Below are 11772 nucleotides of genomic sequence, written 5' to 3'. Positions count from 1 at the left end.
CTTTGAGACAACAGAATTCAATTACTTCTGTTGTATGAGTGTAGATTAGAAGTCAGTGATTTGTTAAAAACCGATGCGTGAAATGAATGATTGCAGTGTAATTTGTCTGCATTTTTGGCCATTCAGACAACGGGCAGTTATCATTATATCTATTCTGTTGTCTCATTATATCTCATTCCTGAATTAGATTGTGCATGTGATCCATTTACATACTAAATATAAACATTACAAACCATCAAATATAAACATTGCAAACCACTAATCATTGAACCCAACATTTTAAACAAGAAAAACATTTAGTGCATGCCCATTTTAAGCTGATACGTATGTATCTATTGTCTATTGTTTCAAAACATGCGAAACAAAACATGCCACACATGGTGCATGACAATGGGCCAACAGCAAAGCACAAAAAAAGATGCTTTCCTTAGCAAAAATGGACCAACAACAAGCCGCTACTTCATGGCTCATATATGCACATATGTGTTGACAACAAACTTCCCCCATTCATTTCGCACTTGATCAATATCCGCTTGGGTGTATTGGCTGCTGCCTCTCCTCTCCCACTGAAATTGATTTATTATATCAAAGGAATTACTTAATCGTTTTGGTGAATGAGGCATGCATGGATATAATAACAAAGTTATGAGAAATTGAGTCAAGTGACTATATTTATAGCTATGTTGATGCCTTGGAAGGAAACAATGACATGTCTTTATTCTCAATGATATCTCTCATGTAGCACATGATAAAGTACCCGCACTCCTTGAGGAGGAATGGCCTAAACACAAGCAAATGAATCAATAAGTTACATGGTGAAACTTACAGCCTATTCTTTTCAGCATTATACATGCGCATAGCACTACACATGCGCATAGCACTACACCAATTCAAAATAAAGGGTTTTCAAGAAAAAAAAATCACAATAAATCCTTTTGAACCTAGCTCAGCAAAAAAATGATCGAGTAAGCTGCATTTAGCTTCTCGTACTTGACACACTACACCAAAAATCGCATCAGACAACGGTAGAAAACCGATGTGGGATTTGGAGTCCCACCGTTGTAGAGTGAGCCGTTGTCTGATGAAAAATCAGACAACGGTGGAACACAGTTGTGTGATAAACATACAGACAACAGGTATGTGTTATAACTGTTGTGTGATAGCTCGGCAGATGGCTCGGCAGATGCCAAGCGTAGCTGCGCAGCAGTTAAGGCGCTGTCTTCAGACAACAGTGTCAGTTTTCAAGCTGTTGTATGTTACACTTGTCAGACAACATATTTTGATTTCATCTGTTGTCTGATTGATCTTCAAACATCAGTTCTTGGACTATATCTGTTGTATGATTAACTTTTGGGACAACAGAGTTCAATTGCTTCTGTTGTGTGAGTATAAATTAGAAGACAGTGATTTGTTATAAACCGATGTGTGATGTCAATGATTGCAGTGTGTGGTTGTCACATTTTTGGCCAATTAGACAACATTGAGTCGTCATTATATCTATTATATTGTCTGATCATTTAAACATCCATTCTTGATCATTTAAACATCCATTCTTGAATTAAATTGTGCATTAAATTGGTCCATCTACCAAATTAACTGTAGTTCATCAAATGTAAACATTGCAAACCATCAAAATGAGTAATCTAACCAATACTAAACTTCAAAAGCAAAAATGGTGCATTTCCCAATCATCCAAGCCAACATTTAAACAAGAAAAGCATTCTTGTGCTTGGGACATCAAAAGTTGATACACATTTATATTGTTCCAAAACATGGCACATATATGGTGCATGGAAATGTACCATCTACTTGGGTCTGTTTGGGTATTGTGGTTCTTCTTCACAATCTGCAAATGTTGCAGTAAAGAAGCTTGCTTTTTGAAAATGGAGGACTTGAGATGTTAAAGACTTGAGCTTTGAGGCGGTTTTGCTCATCTGGGTAAGTGTTCCATACCTTGCCACCACATATGAAAAAAAGAAAAACAAAAAAATTATGTAGATAGAAAAGATAAAAATTGTAAAGCATCATAGTCTCCAATGTAACAGAAAAGCAAAAACAAATTGTAAAACATCAGTCTCTATGTCATGCTTTCTACCTCTAACAGAAGCACTAGTCATATAAGCAGCAGCGAGAAAGCTGGGTAATTAGTTAAATTCAAACAGACAATTCCTACCATAAATACATTCTCATAATGGCCAGGTGATATCAGGCCAAAAAAAGTGGCAGAGAGATAATAGAAGTCTGCCGATTTCAATTTTTTTCCCAAAGGCACAACTAAAAGTTTCTTAAAAGTGAAACTACAAAAACTCATCTCCAAATATGCAGACTTTCCCATTTTAAGTTCCTGCAAGTAAACAGCTCACAGAATGAATTACTTGAATTATCTGAAAAGAATTAAGAACTGCAATGAAATTCTAATTTTCATTGTACAAAAGTGACAGCAGATTAGTCCTTATATTGCCCAGTCCAAAGACAAACATATATTGCCCAGTCCAAAGACATCTGTTAACAGAACAGATGAGATTAACTAACAAGCAAAGGCCTAAAAAGCTAGCAGAAATAGCTTAAGGTGACGATAATACTTAACACTCAAGTAAAATGAACTGGTAATACTTACATGCTTCATGCTTGTAACTGGTTATAGAAAAGCTTTAAGGAATTCTGCACAAAGCTTTAAGGAATGATGCAAAGACAAGTTCTCTTTGAATTTCGTGCTATAGTTGCTGAGCTGCATCCACATACCCATTGAAACCCATTAAGACCCATGAATATAATTTTTTTTCCCCCTTTCAAACCCATTGAAACCCGCAGACCCGTAAGCTCATAAGCATTTTTTTTTTTTTTATAACTTTTTTGAAAGCAACTGGAACCAGTTTAGACCTATGTATATAATTTCTTTTCTTTCGTCCGATTTCTTCTAGAAGCCAAATCATCTCTTTGTACATTTCCTGTTGCATCTTCTCTTTCCTCCGTAGATATAAATTGGGACTCATCGTTTATACTCATCTACAAAAAAGAAGAAACATACAGAGGTTATTAACTAGCAGAGGAAATATAGAAAAATTACTGCAGAAAAATAGGCACCATACTCTCTTCCCATACATATAAATTATAAACAATATGTTCAATGAATCCCTATATGCCTCTTGGAGCAACCATTCAGATGCATGGTATGAAATAGAGAGGGATGGAATCTTTTAATCATTTCTTATTCTAGAAATTCCAGTTTTTGGTTTTCATAGTGGAGCCTAGGTTTGGTCATGAACCATAATCAAACTACTATGATACTATCCACAAACCTAAACTAAACGTATACACATAATCATCAGTACACTGATATTAAACCCCATATAAGCATCTTAGACAAATAATGCGCATATTCACAACATGCTTCCAAACTGATATTTTAATATGCTTCCAAACTGATATTTTGCATTTTCAGTTCCTCTAAACTCAGTATCATGCTTCCAAACATGACCACTACTACACCAACTTTCAACTTTTGTCTTCAACTGCTACACTAAATAATCCTTGCGAGAATGATCACTTCGAAACTCAACTATAATAAATCTGGAAACAAACACATCTCATGGAGATCAACGAAACTCACCTCACTGATAATGCAAATGCCTAAGACCTCCCCTCTTCCGGACTACTTCGAAATCCAGCTTCTCTTCCTCAGTAGCATCCCAATTTCCACTCCAGACTACACACAAACAAGCACGCCACCACTACTCAAAGAGGGGAGAGTGCAAACAACAACAAAAAATAGAAACTATCTTTTCGTGCAAGAGCCACCGATAGAGAGAAAAATTACGAATGAAGTAGCTTTTAAACAAAGGCATGCACTAAATGTTTATAAGCAACTTAACAGAATTCCAAAAACAGAAGAAAAGCTACAGAATTAACTAAACAAAGTCAATTTAAGTTACAGAAGAAAAGCTATTTGCCAACAATTACTTTGAGAACTGAATACCTGAAATATGGTAATCAACGAAGCATGTAAATAAGATGGTGGAAGAATCAACGGTTCTATATACTAGTCAAAACAGCCAAATAGCTCCAAGAATCAGAAACACCAAAGCCCAGCAACTTAACAAGAGATTCAGAGACTCACTGAGCTTGAAGGAAGAACCCAGAAATTGAACCAAAGTCTTCTGTTTTGTTGCTTGACAGCTTGAAGAGGAGTGAAAGCGAGCAAACCAAGAGTGAAGAGCCGGCGCCTTTGACTGGAAAGTGAAAACCCAGAAAGAGTTTGTGAGATTGTGAGAATCATGATTCATGAATGCCAGAAATTCGATAAACCCAGAAGTTCGACTTACCAGCAAGGCAGCAAATCAGCAATGTCACCGTTGTCACGGCGTCACCGGCGACTCGGAGTCGGAGAAAGGCTGATAATAGATGGCCCGTGCGGCCATGTCGCATAGAGAGAGAGAGGAGAAATGGCCTTCATCACACCCAGAACCCTATCTTCGATTTGGGTAAATTGGGATTAAGTATGAAGAGTTAAAAAAAAAAAAAAAAAAAAAGGGACTGAAACGCCTAGTCGCCGACCCGCCCAGGATTGAACCCTATCTTCGATTTGGGTAAATTGGGATTAAGTATGAAAGTACCCATGATGCCGCCAATAGCAGCATCCATTGGTGACGATGACGATGGCGGCCTCAACGAGGACGAACTGCTTGGAGAGCCAATCGTGGAAGCCATGCTCGAGAGTGAATGGTACTGGAGATTGAAAATTTAAACCCTAGAAAATTGGAGATTTCGAATTCAGCAGAGTGAATGGGGATCTGGAAGGGACATCGGAGGCCTAACAATGAAACCCTAGTCTCATTATTGTTGAAGGAAAGTGAATGCGATTGAGAGAGAGAGGATGGGAAGGGATCTGAGGTAGAGTTGGTTTTTGTTTTGGTTTGTCGGGGTCGGGTTTGTTGAAGAGAACCGTGGGAAGAGAGTGGCAGGCTGCAGGCTCTTCGGCCTCTGAAATTGTCAAAGTGTATTTTTTTTTTCGGTGGTTTAAAGCTATGGGGCTCTCACTTGGACAATATTAAGTCTTTGGAGAAGCCCTCACACAATGGTTTTCTAATTTTTGTTGTCTGAATGTCAAATTTTAAATTTTGAGTTTGCCTCCCCTCTTAAACTGGTTGGGGGGAAATGGCTGGGGAGGGGGGGGAAATGGCTGGAAGGACTTGTTTCTGTCTTGCGTACATATCTCAGATTTAGGGCTTCAGAGTCAGGGATTGGTACCAGAAAGCCAAGGCTTCGGAGGTGGTGGATTTAGAGTTTAGGGCTTCAAAGTGGGCGTAGCTGTGGAGTGAGTCGGGGAGAGAGTCGGGGGTCAGATAGCTGTGGAGTTGTGAAAAGAGAGAGTCAGGCTAGACAAGCCATTAGTTGATGCATATATGCATGTATAAGGCATCAGACCACGTTTTCCATATACATGTTGTCTGATTTTGCACACATTAAATTTGAGTTGTGGCAGCAAGAAAGGAAAGTTCCCGCTACTTGTAAGTAAAGTTCAGTTTGGGAGTGAAGGAATGAGTGGCATATGGAGATGCATCGAAACCTCTAATATATTTTCCTTGATCATACAACACAAAAACAAAAACTGTTGTGTGACAATTTGCAAACTTCACTCATACAACAGATATAACTATTCTGTTGTACAATGAAGTACCAATTTGGAGCCAAATTTGGGGTTGATCTAGGAGGGAAATCTGCCGCTAATTTTTTTTTCATTCACACAACGAACTATTCTTATAACTGTTGTGCAATGATCTACTAGGTAAAAAGTTTAGAATTTTAACCACCTTATACAACGCAAGTTTTGTAAACGTGTTGTGTGATTCACTTTTCTTCATCACACAACACTTTTTTTTTTTTCGTTGTGCAAAAAGTGTTGTGTGTTTAAGTTATTGGTGTAGTGACGGTCGACAATAGACTTTGGAATAGAAATCCTTAAACTTGAGCACACCATGTTCACATAGTTTAACACATTGCTTCCTGTTTGTTTCAAGAGACAAAGACAGAAAATGAACGAAGCCGCTGACATAAAACTCCTTAACAATACTATTATACATATCATTTGTACTCAAATTTGCTGTGAAGTGAACTAGATTGAGGCAGCAACTAGTATATTTCATTTTGAAATTGTATCTCTTTAAGTGGAGGTTCTAATATCAGTAGAATTTAAAACAAGTATAAAAGAGTTGTTAGAGTGATGAGATTAAGGAGATGATTGAGGTGGTTTAACATGTACTTCAAGTTATAGCTACTTACCAACCCACCGAAGGTAGGAATCGTTATATCGATCTGTTGAAAAGTGAGTGTGTCGGATTTCCCCCCTTTTCAATACCCTGAGGAAGCTTGCGGAAAAATTCAACGGTGGTAACCACACTCCATATCAACTAGCTGCATAGTTGCTTCCTTGCTCTCTTCTTTCATCCTATCCAGCGATTCAAATCTTGCATTCCCAACTTCCACTCTTAAAGTGGGATACTGCTTTAATTCCTACACACCACAGGGAAAACATCCCATTAAAAATAATAGATTAAACAAATTTAGGATATAATGAATAACTAATAGCTATCCTCTTAGGTAAATTCAGTATATTCAAGAACATACCGAGGTCGCATTGAAAGACTTCTGAGCCAGCTCCTTCAATACGGCATGAACCTGAAATCACAAGGAAAGAATATCAAGCAAAATGATTTGAAGCAGACACATAGTGCATTTTATGACCTTATTCTAGGAGCAGCAGTAACCCTGAGAGTCTGAGACAATGATACACATAAACATATATGGCTGCTGTTGAAACCAAAAAAAATTCACAAATCCAATTCAATGAGGGGGCAGCTGTTGAGATAAAAAAAATTGGTGCTACATATATGGCTGCTGTAAATTTCCTTCATATGCGAAAAATAAAGACTCGAGAATCTTTGTAATTAAGGCATGATTCTAAGAATGAATCAAAGCCTTCATGCCGCACCTTTATTCTGAAAAGCGACAAAAAATGCAATTGAATCACAGCTTGAAACAGTGGTCAAAAGTGATGTAGTGAACAAGAAGACAAAGGACCATGTTTAATTATTCAAGTATGCAAACACAAAGAATGGTGGAAAATGCTGTTAATCAAAGCACTCAGTGGCGGATGTGTGCTTTCTTTGGTGGTGGCAATCAAAGCAATATAAATATGGCATGATAATTAATTGATCTTTTGAAGTGGAAGACAACAACAAAAGCAATGTCCAGCAATATTAATTGTTTTTGCAAGTTGGTTTTGGTGCAAAGAAATATAATGCTGCGTGCCCATCTCCCAACGGAGGAAGAAAAAAAAAACACAGCAGAGGAGAGGACGCACAGAGCAGAAACACAGAGAAGAAGATTTGAGGCATTTTCACAAACTCCTGGTGGGCAAAACAAAAATGCAAGCAACCCTCAGACCATAAATTTAGCTTCGGCAGATTTGGAATCCTCTTTCACTGCTGCAAAAATGCATTGAAACAAATCAAATAACAAAAACCAATCGGACCCTGATCCCTAAATCCCTAAACCCAAATGCGAAAGAGAGCAAAGCACTGAGAGAGTACCGATTGGGGAAGTGGGGCTTCACTGTAGATGGCTTTGAGTCTGGCGAGGGGTGAGATAGTACTGACCTGCATCTTAAAAGGTGCAGATGAACATAGGAAGTGGAGATAAAAGCACAGCTAATACAATCATCAAACGAGAGCATATTCTTTGCAATCACGCAAATCACCAGAATCACATAAAGCATCAGCTCCCAACAAGCAATCATACACCTGAATCAAATATTCATCAACTCAATTCATCATTCAATTCAACCATAAACCACGCAAACTGCTACACTGCAAGTACTTAGGCATTGCTATTTAGATTTGGTTTGGAATGTAATCTAGTTTATTGAATAATAGAAACCTTCCAAAACCCCTAAAGGAAAACCCCATTAAGCATAAGATAATTGCTACTGATGAGAGGCAAAACAACATAAAATTCTAGTATAATCTAGTAGCTCAAAAGTTCTCACCATCAACACCTTGTAGCATTTTCTTGAAAGCCTTAACACAACCTTCACATTTCATATCTACCATGTACTCTGTCTGTTACCAACCAAAACCAACAGTTCAGATTTTCAGCAAGATCAGTAGACCCTAAATTTTCATAACTCAAAAACGCCAGCATAGATAACTGTTTCCTCTGAAAACATAAAATCTACTTCAGCCCAGGAAACTCATATCCTAATCAAAATTTCTCAATAGAAACAGATGCAATTCGATATAGTTAAACCAAAACAAAGTAAATTCTTGAAGGTTGGAAGTTACCAGTAGCTCTGGCAATACAGCATCATTCTACAGTTGAAAAACAATAAAATTTGCAGAATCAATAAAGAAAAGTTAAGTACTTGAAGATTTACAATAGAAACCATCAATGAAATTTAAGTAAATCGACGAATCAGATTAAACCCATCAAAGAATGAATAGAAAACAAAGAATGGTGTGAGAATTGCAGTGAGACCTGAAAGGAGGGCTTCCATTTCGATGTGGGAGCGTTCATGTGGAGAGCTGAGGGAGAGTGGGTAAGGCTTGTAGCGAGGAATAGAAGATTTGGGTTTGGAGAGGAGGAGGAGAGAAAGGAAAGCTTTGGAGTTTAGGGAATCGGAAAGATTGAGAGGAAGAAGAGGAAGAAAAGGCATGGGCAGCCGATAATAGAGAGGCAGCTATGGCACTAGCCACAGACCTCAGAAATGCCATTTTAGCTTATTTTGTATTTGGTTTTCGAAACTCGAAAGATCGAAATAGTGACCATATAGGCTTTGTTTTCGATTTCGAGTTCGCGAACTCACTTCTCGCAATCGTAAGGCGGCAGACGCGTCGGAAATTGGATCGATTAGTGAGAAAAAAGCGAAACCTAAAATCCTAATCGAATCGCTGAAGGTGGTAATGGATCGGAGAGAGATTGCCGCCGGAGAAAGCATCTTTGGTTGACTGCTCAAAGAAGTCTTGGATGTCCTCCGTGTTTATGTTACTGCACTTCTTTTCTCCGAGCCCAGACCGAAACCTTGAGCGAGATCTCGGGGATTTGAAAATTGAAAAATCGAGGATTTGAAATTTGGGGATCCAGACGGAGTGTGGTGGAGATTTGAAAATTGAAACCCTAGAAAGCTGAGGGAAAGATTTGAAATTTGGGGATCCAGACGTAGTATGGTGGGGATTTGAAAATTGAAACCCTGGAAAGCTGAGGTAAAGAGTGAGGCTTTGGCCGTAGGTTTTGGTTCTGGGGAGACGCTGTCGAGAGACTGAGGAGCTTTGGGTTTTGGTTTTCGGTCTGTGTCGAGAGAGATAAAGAGAGAGAGAGAGAGAGAGAGTGAGTGAGGAGCTTTGAGTTTTTTGTTATTTTTTTGCCCTAGTGAGCTAAAGCTTTAAACAGAGTTAGTGAAATATTTAATTTGACGGTGAGAGAGAGAAGAGATAATACCTGGATTCTGGAGGTGGTAAAGAAGGGTGCGCTAGGGACAAACATTTCTCATTCAGACAACACAAATTACGTATTTGTGTTGTATGAGCTTACAGTCATCACACATATGTCGATCAAAATTTGTAGGCTTTGGAGGAATAAGTGATATTTGGGGGCAAATCCAAACTTTCCCAAATTATCTTCCCTGATCACACAACACAAAAGTAAAAACCTGTTGTATGACATTTTATAAGCTACACTCAGACAACAGATATAGTTATTCTGTTGTACAATGTAGTATAAATTTGAAGCCAAATTTGAGCACGCTAGGAGGGAAATCTGCCTCTCATTTTTTTTTTCATTCACACAACAGACCATTCTTGTAAGTGTTGTGCAATGACCTTCTAGCTAAAAACTTTTGAATATCAACAGCCTTATACGACGTAAGTTTTTTAAACGTGTTGTCTGAAGCCATTTTCATCAACACACAACGGAATTTTTTTTTTCGTTGTGTGAAAAGCGTCGTCTGATAAGGATTTTCCCATAGTGCATGGAATTGGTTTTTATCTTTGTTTCTTACGTTTCCTTCTTGTATATGAGTTTTTGTATATTATTTATTTTAATTTTCAAAACCCTAATTGTTAAAACCCTCCTTATTTTGTATTTTGTATATATCCTTTATTTTATTTTTGTAAATATTATACTTTGTATTTATTTTAATTCTTTATTTATTTTACAATGATAGGTGTACCCTCAATCCCGGATTAGAACGATCCCTATTTACCACATACTAACGATGATATTTTTCAGGGTTAAATTATATGCTTACTTTTAGCGTATCAATTTTTCCACTTACGTTGGTTCCTATCTTCCTCTCTCTGAACATCAATCGGAAAATGTTGCAGAGAAGCTTTTAGCTCTACAATGTTACGGGGCACGTGTCCAATTACATTTCTATTCCAACTAGAAAGCTCCTTGGCACCCTTCTCTAGCTTAGTGATAATAACAGAACAATACAAATAAAAACCAAGTGAAATTGAAGGAGAAGGCTAACCCAATGCCTTTGGTTCCACCCGTGACAAGAGCGGTCATTCCCTCAAGAGACCATCTTCTATCTAAGCTGTCATTGCTAATAGGATTATTTGCTTGAGCCATCTGCCTAGCCCTCTCTGTTTCTTTCTTTTCTATCTTGATGGCCAAAATTTGAAGATACATGCAGATACGAAAAGGATATATATAGACTTTCTCATCAACTTTAGGAAGTCAAGCCCTTCTTTTGCAGGTCAAATTTGGTGTTCTCAAAGATAGAGTAATATATTGGTATTTGGAAATCTGTTTTGACGATGTGACTAGTATGACTTAGACCACTAATACTTGTAATATACGGAAAAACTTGCCAAACGCAGAAAAAAAAAAACAATCTCTCTGATGCGATTATTATATATATCTACTGAAGTAAAATAAAGGGGTATTGTTGAATAAATAGAGAAAGGATCATTTTGTCCTTAAATTTATGCTAATTAAAACATTCAATCTAATCTGTTTTGACGATGCGATAGTATGATTTGGACCACTAATACTTATTTTGACGATGCGATAGTATGATTTGGACCACTAATACTTATTTGTAATATACGGAAAAACTTGCCAAACACAGAAAACAAAATCCCTCTCGCACACACACGCACGCGCGCGCGCGCACACACACACACACACACATATATATAGGGCCCTTCCACTAAGGGATCTCTTTTTTTGGTCTTTTATAGGGATAGGGCATTAGACTAACTTTTCGATCACATTTCGTCATCTCAACCGTTCAGTTTTTAGGTCATAATGTGTATATCATTTCTACAAATTTTCAGTCAAATCGGTGATCACTAAGGTATCAAACTAGATTAAATCAATGGACGAACCAAATCTGACAAACTTGAACCGTTCATACTTATAATCTTAAATCTTCATTTTGAATGCCTTAAATATAATCAATTTGGTTGAAAATTTGCAGAAATGATCTATACATTAGGATCTAAAAACTGAATGATTGAGATGCAAAAATATGATCAAAAAGTTTGTCAAATGCCCTATCCCTAGAAAATATCAAAAAAGGGATCCCTCACTAGAAGGGCCCTATATATATATATATATATATATATATATATATAGAGAGAGAGAGAGAGAGAGAGAGAGAGAGGTTCTAAAGAGGACATCCGCAACCCAGAAAAAGTGCGGACGTCCAACATTTCTCCACCATCAAGCTCCGATGGCGGTGCGCCTCTTGCCGGACGGAGGCCAACGGCA

The 11772-nt window shown here is 37.7% G+C and overlaps 1 protein-coding gene across 32 annotated transcripts; it reads right to left on the bottom strand.

Annotated features, from left to right (window-relative positions):
- Positions 1 to 678: 678 nt before the first annotated feature.
- LOC133708665 (phragmoplastin DRP1A-like) lies at positions 679 to 9438 on the bottom strand. 32 transcript variants are annotated; one of them, XR_009845960.1, is made up of 12 exons: positions 8533 to 9437; positions 8340 to 8366; positions 8045 to 8117; positions 7590 to 7799; positions 7361 to 7484; positions 6625 to 6675; positions 4323 to 6510; positions 4118 to 4229; positions 3611 to 3706; positions 2881 to 3006; positions 2618 to 2728; positions 1636 to 2502 (listed from the first exon to the last, which is right to left on the bottom strand). XR_009845960.1 is itself a non-coding variant. In XM_062134140.1 (7 exons), exons 2-6 carry the CDS (start codon positions 8363 to 8365, stop codon positions 6379 to 6381), a joined length of 318 nt encoding a protein of 105 aa, XP_061990124.1. In that variant the 5' UTR covers position 8366; positions 8533 to 9437; the 3' UTR covers positions 679 to 781; positions 6280 to 6378. The 32 variants fall into 32 exon arrangements, 2 of the variants coding, with proteins under 2 accessions (XP_061990124.1, XP_061990123.1); XR_009845962.1 differs by having other exon boundaries at positions 1636 to 2344; XR_009845965.1 differs by having other exon boundaries at positions 1636 to 1953.
- Positions 9439 to 11772: the final 2334 nt, after the last annotated feature.

Source organism: Rosa rugosa, chromosome 5 (genome assembly GCF_958449725.1).
Source record: "Rosa rugosa chromosome 5, drRosRugo1.1, whole genome shotgun sequence".
Taxonomy (NCBI): Eukaryota; Viridiplantae; Streptophyta; class Magnoliopsida; order Rosales; family Rosaceae; genus Rosa; species Rosa rugosa.
Note: the sequence above shows the minus strand (reverse complement) of the source record. Positions and strands in the feature narration are given on the sequence as shown.

Coding starts and splice junctions, on each gene's coding strand:
- LOC133708665 (XM_062134140.1), bottom strand. CDS start 8,365: ATGATGCTGTATTGCCAGAGCTACTG. Junction 6,676..7,589: donor AAGCCCCACTTCCCCAATCG/GTACTCTCTCAG, acceptor TTGTGATTTCAG/GTTCATGCCGTATTGAAGGA. Junction 6,511..6,624: donor AGTCTTTCAATGCGACCTCG/GTATGTTCTTGA, acceptor TGTGGTGTGTAG/GAATTAAAGCAGTATCCCAC.